Source organism: Lactuca virosa, chromosome 2, assembly GCF_052849685.1.
Source record: "Lactuca virosa cultivar CGN04683 chromosome 2, Lactuca_virosa_CGN04683_v6, whole genome shotgun sequence".
In the NCBI taxonomy this organism is placed as follows: Eukaryota; Viridiplantae; Streptophyta; class Magnoliopsida; order Asterales; family Asteraceae; genus Lactuca; species Lactuca virosa.
Genome location: NC_136427.1, coordinates 289,489,935 through 289,508,181, shown reverse-complemented (window position 1 = coordinate 289,508,181; position 18,247 = coordinate 289,489,935). Strand labels below are relative to the sequence as shown.

At 37.5% G+C, this 18,247-nt stretch overlaps 2 protein-coding genes across 7 annotated transcripts; both read right to left on the bottom strand.

The window, feature by feature from the left end:
- Positions 1–2,055: 2,055 nt before the first annotated feature.
- LOC145161366 (uncharacterized) lies at positions 2,056–6,630 on the bottom strand. Its single transcript, XM_079080872.1, has 4 exons — positions 6,089–6,630; positions 5,737–5,852; positions 3,613–3,856; positions 2,056–3,505 (listed from the first exon to the last, which is right to left on the bottom strand). Exons 1-4 carry the CDS (start codon positions 6,461–6,463, stop codon positions 2,207–2,209), a joined length of 2,034 nt encoding a protein of 677 aa, XP_078936998.1. The 5' UTR covers positions 6,464–6,630; the 3' UTR covers positions 2,056–2,206.
- A 2,723-nt stretch (positions 6,631–9,353) lies between these two features.
- Positions 9,354–15,807, bottom strand: LOC145161367 (signal peptidase complex subunit 2-like). 6 transcript variants are annotated; one of them, XM_079080874.1, is made up of 7 exons: positions 15,540–15,807; positions 15,285–15,436; positions 15,025–15,106; positions 14,668–14,813; positions 14,482–14,570; positions 12,462–12,544; positions 9,354–9,522 (listed from the first exon to the last, which is right to left on the bottom strand). In XM_079080874.1, exons 1-6 carry the CDS (start codon positions 15,648–15,650, stop codon positions 12,477–12,479), a joined length of 648 nt encoding a protein of 215 aa, XP_078937000.1. In that variant the 5' UTR covers positions 15,651–15,807; the 3' UTR covers positions 9,354–9,522; positions 12,462–12,476. The 6 variants fall into 6 exon arrangements, with proteins under 6 accessions (XP_078937000.1, XP_078937003.1, XP_078937001.1 ...); XM_079080873.1 differs by lacking the exon at positions 9,354–9,522 and adding an exon at positions 12,178–12,360; XM_079080877.1 differs by lacking the exon at positions 12,462–12,544 and having other exon boundaries at positions 15,540–15,803.
- Between the last annotated feature and the right edge of the window lie 2,440 nt (positions 15,808–18,247).

The following is an 18,247-nucleotide window of genomic DNA, read 5'->3' as shown; positions in this document are numbered from 1 at the left end:
GTTTATTATTCCGCTTTTCCTTTGTAGCTTCTACATTAGGTGTTGCACATTGTTCTTATTAGCTTAGAAAACTAAGAAATTTCAGTTTTGCCTCTTTCATTTAAAGTTTTGTTGTTTCGCAAACATTTAAATTACACTGAGCGGTATTATTTTTTGAGAATTGTAACAGACACCCCGTGAAACATTTATATAACTTTTATCATCGAAATCTTTTATATTTCTCAAAACTTATAATTTTGGGACAAAATTGCAAGAATGGTCCCTGTGGTATGTCAAAACTAGCAACTTTGGTCCAAAATGGGTTTAGCTCGCAAGGATGGTCCAATAGTTTCGTTTTGTTGCGAGTTTAGTCCAATTTCCTATGAACTTTTTTATAATGACGGATTTGCCCCTTATTATTTTATTTTCCATTTTTCTTTTATTACAACAATTAAAAAACAATTAAAAATAAAACAAAAATAAAATCTCTCTCTCTCTCTCTCTCTCTCTCTCTCTCTCTCTCTCTCTCTCTCTCTCTCTCAGCAGTCGAACCCATCTCCATCACCTTCACCTGCAAATAGAAGGTGCTTTCTTCTTGAACACCATCTATGTCTCTATCACTTTCACACCTCCAAATCAAACACCATCAAATTTCTTCTTGATTCAAACCTACAAATCGAGAGTTTTCTTCTTGCTTCAGACTTGCAGGTATAGAATCAAACAAAAGCCCATCACCACATGTTTATCGTTTTTCTCTATCTCCTGTTCGATTATACATGATCTGAGAATGAATGATCCAAAGAAACAAAAAAAAAACACACAAACACTCATTGCAACAAAACACACACACACATACTTCTTAGGATGAAGAAGCTTCACTTTTTGGGTTCTTAGTAGACCGCTAGAGACCATTCGGGAAACAATAAGAGGTATATTCAATTCGTTTCTTTCAATTAGAGTTTCGGTCATGTAATCGAACATCATGTCCACATCTGGATAACCACTCCATATCTGGGTATATATTAGAGCTTCGATTTTGTTTTCTGTGTTTTTTTGGTTCTAGAAACGAAAACCACACAGAAAATCAAGGGTTATTCTGGAGCTTTTCCCCAAAAATCTGTGTTGTTCTTGAGTTCTAGAAACAACATCAGAAATCTGTTTGTGTATGTATTTAGAAACAAAATCAACATTTGGTGTTAGATTTGATGGCTTCTGATACCCGACTCTTCCCTAATCACCGATTCATAGAGATCAAAGGGTGGATGAACCCGTTTAATAGAAAACCTCCATCGATTGATTACAGATAATAAGCACAAAATCGGATTTTGAAGAAGGAAACGATTCGGAAAACCTTCTTGAAATCTAGATACCCACTACAAAGGTGAGCGACATTCCAGATCTGTAAGAAAGGGGCAGTGAGGAGCTGATGGTGAGCTTTTGATATATATTTGATTTGAGCATGAGTAAGGATGATTGCACAAACCTTGATTTCTGATCATGGTGTTGGTGGTTGATTTATGGTGGCTGGAAGGAGAGATGGTGGTGAGGAGTTGGGTTTTATGAAGAAGACGAGGGTATTGAAGAAGATGGTGGTGGATTGTATCTTTGGGTATTGAAACTGGAGAGAGAGAGAGAGAGAGAGAGAGAGAGAGAGAGAGAGAGAGAGAGAGATTTTTTTCTTTTTCTTTTTTTGACATCTGTAATAAAAAAAATGAAAAAGGGAAACTATTGGACCATCCTTGCGAGCCAAACCTATTTTGGACCAAAGTTACTAGTTTTGACATACCACAAGGACCATTCTTGCAATTTTATCTAATTTTGGGATGTAAAGTAATCCTTAGTAATGTTTCTATTAATATCATATTATGTAATGTCATTTTTATTATTATTTCATGTTATTTTTATTAATGAAACTTTTTAATTAAAATTGATTTTATATTTTATTTAGTAAGTAAAAAGGTTTGAATATTTGAAAATTATTATTTGTATTGAAAATATAAATAAATAGGTGAAAGGTGAAAGATAGGAATAACATAGGTTGAATGAATGAGAGGTTGCACCGAATGGAGGAGTACATAGTAAAACACATAGTATAGCCTTATGCTTTCCAGTCTGGTTACACAATCATTTGCACCCCAAAAAACAAATAAAAAAAAGATATATATCTACACTTGTTTTATCTTGGAATTTAACAACAAAAACAAGGATCTACAGTCATATTTTCATATTACAGGGTTTTCCCTGTCGCGGAATCTGAGAAGCTTGATTGGTCGTCATCATTGGGACGAGTTCCAATTCCACCACCTGAGTCTTCTCCTAGGAGATCAACCAGATCACCTTGGTAAATGAACCTCCTCCTGTCACTCAGTGAAACCATGCCCATAGCCGCGATGCTGTTTGCAATGGCATGGTTCACGTCTGTAGCTCCCCCATACAGACCCCGGCTTCCGTTTTGGAATTGGTTCCCACCGACAGTGGCTAGAACAGAGGGCAGCTGACTTGATCCGCTGATGAGAAGCCGTAGTGTATCCCTTGCGCTCTTCTCCGCCATGGAATCGGTTTGTTGGATCAACGGGAGGTGGTGGTGGAGGGGTGGAATACCAGGACCAGCACTCACCAGGTAGGCTTGTCCCGAAGAGCAAATGTCTATTACAGGGATGTGCACTATAGAATCGGTCATTAGGGGAGTGAAAGTTGGGAACTGTTGAGAAGTTGATTCAGGTAGGAAAGGTGGGATTTCATCCAGATTAAGAGGACTTGGTTTAGGTGCTGCTAAAAGGTCGGATGATGACGAGCCTGCAAGAAGTGAAGAAAGGGGTGGTAAGGTAAAGGAGTCCGCCATTGACATTGACATTGACATTGACATGGGCGTCATCTGTGCAGGTGCCACTGTGTACTGGAGAGTGGAAGGTCCAGGTGGACACCAACAATAATATGGAGAAAACAGAGATGGTGTCATGCTCATGGAGATGGAAGGAATTGGGGACAGGGGCACTGTGTCTACTGTATTCTCGGTCAGACCAGCCTCTAACCCACTTACCAGTGGGAACAGGTGGATCTCAGGAATCTTATCTTTAACAGACTGATTTGAAAGACATGATGATGTATTGGCAGAAAGGCTTTCGGAATTTTCAACACTGCCATTGCCAGCCTCCACCTTTGGCCTCAATTTCTCTTTCACAACATTTTTCAAAGAACCCAAGTTTCTTGGTGGGCCTTCTTTGAAAGAGCTTGGCCTAGGACTCAGGCTACCTTGGAGTACACTGCCATTACCACTACCACTACCACATGAAGACTTTGATGATGCCGATTGTGAACTATTGACAGCTTCACTTAGAGTTAGAGGTTGGTCTAAAGAGGTCGTGGAGGAAGGAGTAGTTATTGACACATGTGCAGCATTATTACTGACTTGAGTATTTGCCCCAACAAGATAAGTTCGAAGATGAGTTACAAAACATTTAAGCCGAGAATCACTAATTCCAGTTAAATCAGCAAGGGAAGGCTTCTTCTCAAGCAGATTCCTCATCTAAAAACAGGGTACACACACACACACACAATATCAGTGTCCATTTCTATGTAATACATGTGTTTTTGTTTGTTTGTTTTACGCCATTGACTAGATAAGATATCTACCTTCTCAAGCAACTCATAACCAACAAGTCTGGACTTCTCTGAGCACCAGAAGTAAAAAGGATCACCACTAGGAACCCTGATCATAAAAGATCGCCCTGAACTATCTGCAGATATTCCCTCAATCATGACAGACAAGCAATCAGAGATATTTCTTAAGGTTGAAAGACGCTCCACATCACCATCATCTCCAAGAAAGGATATGCACAGGTCGGATGTTGGCAACAGTGAGAGACTTAAGTTTCCCCTGTTCCAATGCAACAAACCATATATATCAAGTATTCAGATAAAAATAACCACACACCCACCATAACTATACAAGTAAACAGTTTACTAATAATTTTAAGCTCGTCTTATCATTTTAAAACTGTTGATACACATAAAGGAAAGGCCTTATGATTCTTCTTCTGTCGTTCAAACCATTTTATTTGAATTATTATTGTTCTTAAGCAGGGGATTGGGGAGACGAGAGTAAAGAGTTGTTTATTAATATAAGATCCCTTCTCCCAAGACCGATAATATCTATCTTAAACATTCTAAAGATTGCCTCACGCCCATTACTTCTATTATTTTAATGATCAAAAGCTCTACATAACAACTTATGACTATCACTCAGTCACTCCACTCCGCATGACATGTTAGATCGAAGAAGAGCAGTTTAGCTATAAATGATGAGTGATGACAGAGTTAATTAGCAAAACTAATCAATCACATTGATTCTCGTATTAGACTTACCAAAACCATAACTATACACTGACACATGGTCAATGTAATCAAGATCATATGTATTACTATTTAGCATTTACTTCAGATAATATGGCTCTGGTGCTCTAATTCTGATGTCCTAGATGATAAACAGTAGAGTATAGACTGTATTGAACACAGAAATCACATCAATATCCACAGAGAAACAAGAGTAGTTGGTGAGGACAATTTTAAGTTTATAAAGCAAAAAATAGCAATAATAGTAATAACAAGCAAACAAACTTTATAAACATAGATGTAGCAAAACTGGATTGTGAAGTCAAAGAAACAAACAAGGACAAAGAAAGACCCAGATGACAATATACAGACAATTAATAGAATACAGGACCACAGAATTCAATGCAAATAGCAAACATAGCATAACTTTATGGATATACAATATAAGAGCATGACTCTACCTTTACTTCTTCTTAATTCAGAGATCATAATAGAACACGCCCAGTTACCTACAATGAAAAGGATATATTTATTTGGAAGGATGATCATGTCACCATTAATAAGATGATATGCACAAGCCTACAACTTCTACTCATTAAATGTCATAATATGTAGATACCAGTAATTATATGCGAACATGTGTTTTACTCTAATACCACACGTGAAGTATATGGATTCTGCACTCAAACTGGAAGATGCACAGATTAAAACAGTGAGATGATTTAGGGCATGCTGATATAGGCATGTCCTACAATGAAATTATCAGCTGCAGCAGATATTTTTACACCTCAGAAAAGTGAAAACCATAGATCATATTCATAACAACTTGACAAATTTGATAAAATAAACCATGCCATTCCACCAATCTTTTCATGGTTACCTGCCTGTGTCATACAAATGACACCCAATTTCTTCAAATAATACATAAAAAAAAGCAACAATCTCAATCAAATAAATGCCTTACCCAAGTACCAATTCACATTAAGTAGACCAAGAAAGAAACAATTCAACATACTCTAGAAACCTATGCATAAACACTTACAACCTCTTAGTATCTTACTAACAAGAACCAAATCCTTAAGCACATTAAAATGCATCTAACGTTCCTTTAAGCTTTAAGTGCCAATAAATGGAGAAAGTGACAGCTATTAGTACCCTGGGAATGAGGATGGAAAGCCAAAGTTATCAGAGGTGAGCCTTAAACCCCTGTATAATACTGACCAAAAAGAAATTTTAACCAGGCTTGAAAATCCTAACTTCTGCTAGATTATCCAAATTAACAATTGAGACCGAGTAACTAACATGCTAAACAGTTAGCAATTAACTAAGTGAACAACATTCCAAATGCTACCTAAGGTATGGATAGATCAAGCATACTTTCATGCATTGTAATGAAGTTACAAAGTAATTACAACTAGCAACTACCTTCTACTGTTTGGAATTAGAAGAGTCCCTTGCTTGTCGATCTTGCCAACACGAATGGACACAAGCGGAACACACAAGCACCTTGCAAGCAAACCAACTTCTGATGGCTCAAAGTGCTGTAAGAAGCGTAAGAAAAACAAATTAGGTATAATCATCAGCATATTACATTATATATTGCAGTAATCAATGATAAGCATATCACATTATGTATTGCAATAATCTATCTCCGTTTTCACGTTTATATCCTCAGAGAATTTGATGTTTCTTGTAACAATATGTCAAAGACTACACAATATAGTTTCTATCTTACATCATGGGATTATCTAAGTGTATAACTAAATCGAACAGATACCTGGCTCAGATGCGACAGCAATCGATCCTCAGTCACGCCACTACACACGTTAAGCTTTAGCAAGGGCTTCAACCTCTCATCGGCACGACAGGCTCCCATCACCTGCATATCAAGCGCATGTAGCCACTGCATAACCGTCCCTTGAACGCTCCGTTGTATCAACAATTCGTCATCGTTATCTCCATCACCAACAAACAAATCGGTCAAACGTGCCGCAAGTCCGATTCTATTTCCGTTCCTCCTTGTCGACGAATCTCCGGAAACCGCATCCGTAGAAGCCTGACCACGAGATAACGATGATGAACCTTCCGGTGATTTCTGCTGATCATCGGCATCTCGATCACCAGATGATTGTGATTTATCATGATTATTCATATTGATTGATTTTAGGTTTTTAACACAAATTCTATATTCAAAATTAACGATTCGTAACAAATTAAGCAATTGACTATTCAAGAACCTAGATCAGAGATCTAATCGGAGGTTGTTATCGGATAAATTGTATATAATAACTGGTACAGAGGCAAAATAAGAGAGATAAGAGATGATATAAAGATATTAATATAGGGGGTTGCAAGAGGATACGGACTTGAAAAGGAAATTTAAGTGGTATTGCAAGTGGAGGGTTGGAGTCCGGTGGGGACATGCTGACGCTTGGACCAGATCAGCAAAGTAGGTCCATGCAGCGGTCTGAATGTGGTCAAAGATGTGACACGTCCTCAATGAGCCGACTATTTTGTTTTATAGAGATATTTTATTGTTTTTTATTGTATATCTTCCCGCCGCTATTGATATTTACTTTTAGACAAAATAGTACCTGTGGTTTTTGAAAATTATCATTATAAGTCTATGAATTTTTTTTAACACAAATGATCATTGTGGTTTTAAAAATTTATACCATATGTTTTTACAGCTAACATCAATAAAAAATAAGGGTTCATGAGAGTTGAAAATCTTATCGTTTTTTTTAAATTTGAAGTTAAAAAACAGGAAACAAAGTTTGGCTTACCCCAACTCCATACACTTTCACTCTTTGTTCTCCCGTCTTTACAGAAATTAGGTATTGATACCTCCAACTTCATCTTCTCCAACCTTAATTTTTTATGTCGTCTCTTTCATCTGTACCATTGTCACCTCCAATGATGTCGATGATGGCGTTGACATCGACGACCCGTTCTCTATATTTGTCTTTCTTCACAAGATGGTATCAAGGCTCCTATAACATCCTGTTTCTAGAAGTTTCTTATTTCGGGATTGTGGACCGTAATTCGATCATGGGAAGGCTTTGGGCTTCAACAAAATAAGGTTTAGACCTTATTGGTTATTGATAATATTGGTTATGTGATCTAAGCCCTTGATTTGTGTTTTTGAGCCAAGGGTAAAATGGGAAAAGTGATGTCTCGGACTTCTTGGATGAATTAATGATGTTAGTTCGATATGTTTTAAGTCAAAAGTAATTATATAGGGTGGTGGGGCTCGCCAATATCTTTTTGTGCATATAAAGATCGTCGAAAATTGAGTTAAAACGAAGAAGTTATGATTGTTTGAAGCTGGAATCAATTTGGGTGAAAAACCGTCGCCACAGAGTGGTGAGCAAGTTGTCACGGCGTGGTAGTTGCCATGGAGTGGAGAAACGTTGCCACGGAGTGGCAGTCTGTTAAGCCCAAGCCCATGATTTTTAGGGTTTTCAATGTATTTAAGCATAAGATTCCGACATTTTGGCCATTTTATGAGCATCCATTATATCTATAACCCCTTAGGAGAAACCTTAACCTCCATCTTCAATATTTGAACTCCTCCCCTCTCCTTTCTCCTCTTTTAAATGTTTTGTATGATATTTTGATGCAACTTAAAGATCAAGAAGGTTCTTTTGGTTGCAAGGAATGATGTTTTAAGTTTGGACCGATCAAAGACACTAAATTTTGGGACTATTGTGAGTATAAAGTTCCAATCTTGCTCTTTAGTTCTTTAGATCTCTTCACTTGCGGTTTTTGGCACTTTTGGTCCATTTTATGAGTGATCTTGGAGTTAAGTGGACTCCAACATCTTTTGATCAGTTTAGAATGCTTCTTGGACCTCGTGGACTAGGAAAGTTATGATCTTTTGCCTTCCTTTTTAGCCATGCAAGTTATCTTGGTCTTTTAGGTCATTTTGGTGTATTAAAGTTTAGATCTTGAAAGATTGTGACATTATTATGGATAAAGTTGGAAACTTTATCCATTTAGACATCTTATTGATTCATATCTGAAAGTATGAGACTTGGGACATCTTATTGATTCAGATCTGAAAGTAGGAGACTTGGAATTAATTGATTAAGTTGAGAAAGGTGCATTGTTGGTCCCTTTAAGATTTAAAGTCTAGATCTTGGTGATTTGGACCATCCTAATGGATAAAGTTGGAAACTTTATCCATTATAAACCTTTTAGGAACCATATCTGATGATATGAGCTTTGGTCTTTATGGACTAAGCGCTTATTGAAGAAAAGCTTTTCAGACCGGAAAACACGGTGTGGCCAAGGAAGGCCCACGGCATGGTGGCGAGGCTTATCAACTCTGTTTTGTCCGGACGTGCCTACGACGTGGCATGATGCTCGCCACGGTGTGGAGACGGGTTTTTTCGCGACTGTTTTGCTTGGATTCTGCCACAGTGTGGTGGCATGTCTACAACGGCATGGTAGCAGATTTTGATCGAGACTGGATTGAGTGGCCACGGCGTAGCCATGGGTTGGCCACGACGTGGGCGTCAGGTGGAGTTGACTTTGACCATTGGCTTTTTGATCAGTTTGAATTTTGGTCAAACTTGGGTAGCATTGAGTATTTGACTAAGAACTGGTCTCGATTTGGCTTTAAGTAGCTTGGATTGGCTAATCTGTTGATGGGATAGCTGTTGAGCTTCTATTGAGTAGTTCAGGTGAGTCTTCTCACAATACTATATGACACTAGGTATCGATTGTGCATGTTGTCTTTTTGACTCTTATTGATGTGCTTGTATGTTGTATGCATGGAGCCAATCTGCGGTCGGAGTCATTATGGACTCGGGATTGATATGGACCCGATGGAGCCGACCTAGGCTCGAAGTCATTATGGACTCAGGGTTGATACGGATCCGGCTGAGCCGACCGGGGCTCGGAGTCAATATGGACTCGGGATTGTTACGGACCCGATACAACTGTGTGTTGTTATATATATTATGTGTGGTATTTTGGGGAACTCACTAAGCTTTGTGCTTATGGTTTGTGGTTTAATTGTTGTAACACCCATAAAATTTGAGCCAAATTAAAACATTTTAATCATTCAAAAACCATTACGTTCATACAACTCGTTTTCAAAATAGTTTAAACATCAGAGTATCCCCCAGAACCATATCATATAAATCATAAAACATGAGGAGCGGTACGATCACGCCTTCGCCTTGCCACGATCTCCTGAAGTACCTGAAACAATACACTGAAACTGTAAGCCCGAAAGCTTAGTGAGTTACCCCCAAAATACCAACCACACATATCACACTCATAACATATCATAAATAGAACAACCATGCACATCGGGTCTACTATGTGACTGGTCCGCCCGCACCGGGCCTTCAGTCCACCTGGTCCACCCTCCGAGTCTAGCCATGTACATCGAGTCTACAGTGTGATTGGTCCGCCCGCACCGGGCCTTCAATCCACCTGGTCCACTCTCTGAGTCTACAGTATGACTGGTCCGCCCGCACCGGGCCTTCAGTCGGCCTGGTCCACTCCCCGAGCCTCGGCACGTCTGGTCCGCCCTCTTGGGGACTTCAGCCTATCCGGACCGCTCGCTGGGCCTTCGGAATATCCGGTCAGCCCTGGGTATGTTGGCCTTCAGCACAAAGCAGGACCCGCCTCAACCCAACCCCCGTCAAACAACCATGTGCACATAAAACAATCAATCACATAACAATCCTCAACCAGACAAACAGTCTAACAGATCACATAGCATATCAACATCCTAACCAGGATTCCGACCTAACCGGTCACTAGCATAACATTACCCTATATCCCGGGTACCGACCTTAACCAGGTCACTAACATAACACCATCCTAAATACCAGGATGCAGATCTAACAAAACAATAACATAACAAACAATACCCGGATTTCCATCTGATAAAGGGCCGGCCTTGGTGCCGTAGACCCTGTCGATATAGAGAGGATAACTCACCTCGTAATTGCCGACTGAAAGGATAAGATCAGCTGCTCCGATCACCGACACGAACTCCACCACCGAACACTACCAAAGAACCAATTCCATAAATACCAAAATCACCAAAATACCCTTGGAAGTCAAACTGGTCAACTCTTGGTCAAAGTCAAAGTCCTCAGTCAAAATCAACCTCCCTGACTGACTCTACTCGCCGAGTCGACCCGTCGACTCGTCGAGTCCCTATACTCAGAAATTCCCATAACCTGAGTCTACTCGCCGAGTCACCCAAGACTCGTCGAGTCCAACGATCTCCGAGTCCCATCCTGTCCAACTCACTGAGTCACCCCTCGACTCACTGATCTGCGTCTTAACCAAAAGGGGTTAGGGGTTCTGCGACCAGACTCGCCGAGTCCAAGAACAGACTCGCCGAGTCCACGACAATCTTCAATAGACTCGCCGAGTTGTTCTTCCAACTCGTCGAGTCCAAGCTCATCATCATAAGACTCGCCGAGTCACCCATGCGACTCGCCGAGTTACTACGTGACTCAAAGTCTGATCTCTAGCCCGACTCGCCGAGTCATCTCCTAGACTCGTCGAGTCCATACGTGCATTCCCAAAATCTCGAGACACAGAGCTGCTCCTTTGCTCCAAACAATAGATCGGGGTCTCTAGAGTCCATTAGCAACATAAAGTTGCTACCTTTACGTGCTTCTTGCCCCATAATACCAAAAACCAAGCTAGAAAGGGACTTAACTCTTGGGGAAAGGCTTTTGCATAGCAACCAAAAGGGCTTTCTGCATCTTAGATCCAAATAGAGCTCAGATCTGGAGTTTCAACTCCAGATCTAACTTATACACCAAGATCTCATCATATCATCTCCAAACAAGCCCTAAAACTTCCATGAAAATGGATCTAGAAAGGGGAAAGCCAAGGATAACGATTCATTACCTCCAAAACGACCTCCTGCTGAAGAGTAATCTGAATCTCCACAAATCTCCTTGATCCAAGCTTCTTGATCTTCAAGATCTCTTCACAAAACACTTAACAATGCTCCAATTTGCTTCCAATGGCTCTCACTCATGATTCTAGGGTTTCTGGGTCTCAAAGGGGGCTAAGGGAGCTGAGGGGAGGACATTAAGTCCTTTAAATAGGGTGCAACCCCGAAGATTAGGGTTTTTCCTCGACCAGCACTGACTCGTCGAGTCCAGCCGCCGACTCGCCGAGTCAGGCCACTTAACCCCGTGCCACGCACCCGCTTCGACTCGGCGAGTCAAGAGACCTACTCGCCGAGTCCCTTCCTTTATTTTCACTTAGCACCCTTCAACTTCTTGCTTATGGTTTGTGGTTTAATTGTTTTCAGGTTTTCTTATATTAAAGGAGGGGTAAGGCTCGACTGCATCGCATCCATTAGAGATTTCCGCGCATAATAATTTTTTATGATACTCTGATAGATGTCTTTGAATCAAATGGTTTTATCTAGATCTTTGAAGTTGTAATTTAAATAAATACTTTTATTTTTAAATGAAAATTTTGGTTTGAAATTTGGGACGTTACAGCCACCCCACCCCCCCCCCCCTCAATCTCATTCATTTGAACCATAAACGAGGCTTATGTTCGTCGTTGCTACTTCCTCCACCATCATTGTTGGAAAAACGAATCATCGCTAATTTTTAAAGATTTAATTATCTCATTCCATCTTCTTCTTTTTTTTTGTTTGAATTTATTGAAAAAACAAACATATGCAAATCCATAAATCATTTGATTTTTTGTTTTTTTTTTAAAAAATCACTAATATGTGATACACTTCTTGCTTCCATAGTTTGTACCATTTCCAGTTGAACAGTTACCTAATAAAAATCACAATGTAGTAAGTCTCAACGAAATTGAAAATATAAAAAATATACATAAGACCGACAGAAATGAGAAAGAGTTTGAGAAGAAGAGGATAGTGTTTCATGGTGGTTTCTGTGGCAATGAGTATGGAATTGTGTTTTAGGTAATAAATACTTTAAGCAAACAATAACCACCTGCAGAAAGATGATGTGCAAATGGAATTACTGTTTTACCCTTTGGGAACTAAGCTTGTGCAGGCCAACTGCTTAGAAACTGGAAAAGTGAACACAACACACTTAAAGGAGAAAGTTGTGGATGATAAAATATATGGTGCATTATAAACATTTAGTAATAGAAGTAGTCAGAGGTAAAACCTTTCGTTGGTGGCTTTATGATGTATATGCAACTTGTATGTATATCTCTTTTCTGGTCTCATTTTGATTTGTTTTTATAGTATCTGATGCAGAGAAATAAATTGGAGGTCGAGGAGAGGCATTTGAGGAAGATAAAAGCAAAAGAAGAGTTCACAAAGATCTTTATCCTTATTCCTTTGTGCATGTCACGTTTTTTTTAAGATCTAAGAGAGAGCATAAGCTCAAGAGGAGCAACGACAATACATATCAGACTACAAGTAATTTTTGAAGGCATGTGGCTTGATTAGAGTAAGGTTGCGTTGTTCACTTGGATATTAATCAAACCTGCGCAACGCGCGAGAAAAAAAAACTCTCTAGTTAATATTTAACTATATATCAAATTAATTAAAAAAAACATTATAAATATATACAAAAAGTAAACTTTTTTTTGTGAGAGAAGTTTACTATAGCAAAAGTACAATCAAGTAATGCACAATGTACAAGGGGTTAATGCATAAAGTGCAACTGTAGCAAAAGTACAATCAAGTCATGCACAATGTACAAGTGGTTAACGCATAAAGTGCAACTTTAATACCTTAAATTTATATAATCCATCATTTGCAACCCCTCTATTTTGTAAAATGATATTTTTCGTCTCTTTACTTTTTAAAATATTATTTTCACTCATCCACCTTCAACTTTATAAAATATCACTTTTGCCCTTTCGTTTTCTAAACTTTCGTGTTTATTTCACTTTTCACCCCCTCCACCTTCAACTTTGTAAAATATCACTTTTACCCTTTCGTTTTCTAAACTTTCGTGTTAATACCACGTCTCCGTAGTGTGTGTGTGTGTGTGTATATATATATATATATATATATATATATATATATATATATATATATATATGAATTTTACTCATCTACTTTATAAAATACATTTTTCACCCTTTTACTTTTTTAAATGTGACTTTGACCCCTCAACTTTGACTTTATAAAATGTCACTTTTTAATCAATTCTCGATCCTAATACACAACAAAAACACGTAAAAACCCACGGCAAAACGTAGGCTCAATTACTAGTTTTTTATATTAATAAACATTTTCTAAGGAAAAAGTTTTTAGTTTTTACTTATTAGTAACTTCAAAAAAACAAAAACTAAACAATTACAACACCTTAAAACAATGTTAAATATTTGAAACAATGATAATATATGAATTAAAAAAACATTGAGTATATAATTTATTTTTAAATAATTAACAATTATATTTAAAATAATAATAATTCAAAAAATATATTTAATTTTATTCACAAACAACCGATTGGTAAAAACCATTGAGATATATGACTCTAGAATACATATCTAAATTGATTAATTATCTTAATATAAAAATGGAAACAAGGTAGGGAATACCGGGGTCCCCAATCCCCATCCCATGATCCTCATTCCAATGTATATCTTCACCGCGGGATGAATCCCCATCCCCAACCCCCAACGGGGACCGGAAATCCCTAGCGGGCAATCAAATATTTTTTTTTCTATTTTAATGTAAAACTTTTTATATAAATAAAAAGTAGGGTAAATTACACGAATGGTCCATGTGGTTTGGGGTAATCTACGTGGTTGGTTCCTAAGAAGTTTTCTTAACTCAGAAGGTCCCTATTGTTTGTTTTTGTTGCGTCTTTAGTCCCCGTTTGACCTAAAATGACTTTTTTACCCTTATTAGTTTCTTTTTTATTTACTTATCATTTATTTTATTTATAATTTTTTTAAAAAAATAAAAAGAAAAAAAGAAAACAAAACCCACCACCATAGCCCGATACCCACATAGAAATATAAAGCATCCTCAAATGTCATATATTATTCCCCATTTCACTAAAATTATATGAAAGTTAAAGCTCAAATGCGTTTGTCCAACATTTTTTCAATATCATAAGGTTCAAGCTTTCATCTTTAGATATTAAAAAAAAAAAAAAAAACAAGTATCATCAGCCGCACCATTACTACTTTTCTTCAATTTCTAAACTTAAATTTACTTACTTTTCTTGTGTTCTTTGGCATACTGGTTCACCAGCCCCTCAACATCTTTCCAGAAAAGACCCTCCACCAACACTCCATCCTTTGTAAACCTGCAAAACATCCATCTACCTTTAGAAACAGATAATAGGGCAAAACTGTAATTGTACTACAGCACTTGCATAAGGTATATGAGATTAAGAGAGAGACCATTTTGTAACACTTTTGGTGAACTCCACTGTTGGGTTTGCAGAAATAGATTTGGGATCTGCACTGGCTATGGTAAGTGTATACATATCAGAGAATCTGGGCAACTTTGAAGATATCATCAACCCAGTGCTCTTGTAAGCAGACCCCTGTCAAAATATTACATAATGAGATAATAAAACCTTTATAGAAAGAGATGTTATAGATGTTTGATTCTGATGCAAGGATATAACTAAGCAATGAACAATTGAAGTAATACACCATCTATAAAATTCAAAAGTAGATTGAACTGTTGTCTATGAATAATCTCGCTAGAACAAAGGGTTTCAATTATAACTGAAAAAGAGAAAAGAAACTTACTGCTGGAGGATATGTAAACAAAATTGCGTTCTTTTCCTTGGTGTAGATGATCAGCTGCAATATCCCGTTGAATATCACATACTTGCAACAGTCAAGGATTAAACACACTCAATTTTGAAAAAGTGACAGTATAATGGATTCATCATGCATAAAAAAAAGGAAAAAAAAAAAAAAAAAAAGCAAATGTGAGCATATAGGAAGTTTCAGTTACTTATTTTTGAAACATAATGCATCCAAAAACTACAGATCAAAAAGGATATAATCCAATGCACCCGATGAGATAATTTTTATTATCAGGGAACTTCTTGTTGTAAAACTGAGCAAACAGGGCGATAATGATAACGATCGCACCAATCAACAATCGAACATTACTCAGTCTAACATCTTCACTGTAACCGCGGCTTGCCACGATCTAAAACACAAATAAATCCAAAAACGATTATAAAATCCTTAAGCATACAAAAAGAATTAGCGAATTTTGATTCGAGATGTGCGGAAATGAAGTTGTGGTGTACCTCGGATACAGATTCATCGAGTAAGTACTTGATGGAGTGATGATCCAAGAGATTGGCCTTTTTAGGGTTTTTGGTAGCGGAGTTGGCGATGGTGCCGTCGGTGGTCGTCATCTCCGATTCCTTTTCCTGTTTTTACGATTCAGACTCTCTAGGGTTTGTCTGAAAATCTGGATTTGGGGTTTATTTACTGCTGCATCCGGTAGTAAATGGAAACCCAACGAGAATTTACAACAAACCGGTCAACATATATTGAAAAGTACACATTAAGCCCTCCAAAAATAACTTTTAGGTTATGGACCACAAAAGCATGATCAAGAATCTAACAGTAGAAAAAAGACATAATGCAATTACTCATGTAAGTTCATAAAATGGCCATTTATATTTTGATTTATCTTGTTTTTTAAAGGATCTTTGGATAGTTGAAGCATATGAGACTTTTACAACATTATTTATTTTATTTTTTTCCATTCATACCAAATCATTCCACTTTTAAAAAGTTTCATTAAAAGTTTCATTCCTAATACGCAACAAAAACACGTAAAAACTCACGCAAAAATGGAGACGGAGAGTCAGGCTAGTTTTTCGCCAAAACGCAGACTCAGTTACTAGTTTTTTATATTAATAAACATTTTCCAAGGAAAAAGTTTTTAGTTTTTACTTATTAGTAACTTAAGAAAAACAAAAACTAAACAATTACAACACCTTAAAACAATGTTAAATATTTGAAACAATGATAATAAATGAATTAAAAAAACATTGAGTATATAACTTATTTTTAAATTAGTTAACAATTATATTTAAAATAATATTAATTCAAAAAATATATTTAATTTTATTCACAAACAACCCAATTGGTAAAAGCCATTGAGATATATGATTCTAAAATACATATCTAAATTGATTAATTATCTTAATATAAAGATGGAAACAAGGTAGGGAATATCGGGGACCCCAATCCTCATTCCAATCTATATCTTCATCGCGGGATGAATCCCCATCTCCACCCCCAACGGAGACCGGAAATCCTCAGTGGAGAATCAGAGATTTCTTTTCTATTTTAATGTAAAACTTTCTGTATAAATAAAAAGTAGGGTAATTTACACGATTGGTCTCTGTGGTTTGGGGTAATCTGCGTGGTTGGTCCCTAAGAAGTTTTCTTAACTTAGAATGTCTCTATTGTTTGTTTTTTTTTTTTTTGTGTCTTTAGTCCCCGTTTGACATAAAATGACTTTTTTACCATTATTAGTTTCTTTTTTATTTACTGATCATTTATTTTATTTATATTTTTTTTTAAAAAAGGAAAAAAGAAAAGAAAACCCACCACCATAGCCCGATACCCCAACCGCCAACCTACCTTACACTTTCGATAAAAGGAAAGAACCCTCAAATAGTTGTCGTTGCCTTGGATGGTTTCGGCGAACCAACCATTTCTCAACTTCGCACCATCAAGCTTCTCGCATCTCATCTCTGGTTGGTCTGCTGCAGTGTATCTATGTTTCTCAACTCTGTTGTATCTCCGATGCAATCGATCGGAACAATATCATTTTCTCTTATATGCAATCGAACGGTGGTAGTGGCGGTGGTCAGAAACCCACCTGTTTTTTCGAAGCCAAAAAAATTGAAAGCCGCCTACTTCAAATCCCTAAAACGAACCAGATGTTGCAAATCGATGGAGTTCGGAGTGCATATGGTGTTTGTTTCTGCATCTCAATGCCGATAGGTTCCGGCAGCGATCCATATTTTTGATGTCGGCGAAGATCCTCCCCTTACTGCAATATACCATCGTCATCACATGGGGTTGGAGAAATGTTTTTGTTGTTCTTTCAGTATAATATTTAATCACTAGGGCAGTTGCAGGTGGGCAGAGAAGGAGGTGGGGCAATAAGTGTGTTTTCATTTTCATCAGATTGTGTAATCGGTTTTATTTTCATCAGATTTTCAATTTGTGTTTTTTCTGGGTTTGAGAAAATATGATGTTGTGATTGTTGAAATTGTCTCAAATTGTTCATTGATTTTTTATTTCCTTCATTTTTTGGTTTCCTTGTTCATGAACGCTTAGTAATATAAAGAACGATGTGTTCTAAGTGAGATGAAGGAGGTGGGACAGGGAGACGTTCTTGCAAAATAAGATAAAGGAGATTGGTTTTCTGGCAAGTAGGTTTTCGGTGAGTGGATTTCTGGTTTCAATTTTCCCGGTGAAAGTTGTCAGATGTCAGTGGTGGAGGTGGAGGAAACCAACAATGGTGGTGGAGGAAACCAACGATGGTGGTGGTGTTGCAGGTGGTGGTTAGGTGATCGATAATGAGTATTGGGATTGTGGAACCATGTTCTTTTTTTATTAATGTTTTTTGAGTAAATTACACGAATGGTCCCTATGGTTTGGGGTAATTTGTGCGTTTGGTCCCTAACTTATTTTTTTAACTTGGAAAGTTCCTATTGTTTGTTTTTGTTACGCGCTCGGTCCCTACTATTTGTTTTTGTTACGTGCTTGATCCATGTCTTACCTAAAAAGACTATTATTTAAATAGGGAAAAATATGAGGGAGTGGGGTTGGGGGTCTGTTTATTTATAAAATCAAAAAATCAAGGGCAAAATAGTTTTTCTAGGTAAAACGGGGACCAAACGCGTAACAAAAACAAATAGTAGGGACCTTCCGAGGTAAAAAAAATAAGTTAGGGACCAACGCGCAAATTACCCTAAACCATAGG

Bases quoted from the DNA above. Each gene is read 5' to 3' on its own strand.
- LOC145161366 (XM_079080872.1), bottom strand. From the start codon at position 6,463: ATGAATAATCATGATAAATCACAATCATCTGGTGATCGAGATGCCGAT. The intron at 5,853-6,088 runs GTATCTGTTCGA...CGCTTCTTACAG, and splicing joins TGCTGTCGCATCTGAGCCAG to CACTTTGAGCCATCAGAAGT. The intron at 3,506-3,612 runs GTAGATATCTTA...CCCTGTTTTTAG, and splicing joins GTTATGAGTTGCTTGAGAAG to ATGAGGAATCTGCTTGAGAA.
- LOC145161367 (XM_079080874.1), bottom strand. From the start codon at position 15,650: ATGACGACCACCGACGGCACCATCGCCAACTCCGCTACCAAAAACCCT. The intron at 15,437-15,539 runs GTACACCACAAC...TTTGTGTTTTAG, and splicing joins TCGATGAATCTGTATCCGAG to ATCGTGGCAAGCCGCGGTTA. The intron at 14,814-15,024 runs GTAAGTTTCTTT...ATATTTTGACAG, and splicing joins TGTTTACATATCCTCCAGCA to GGGTCTGCTTACAAGAGCAC.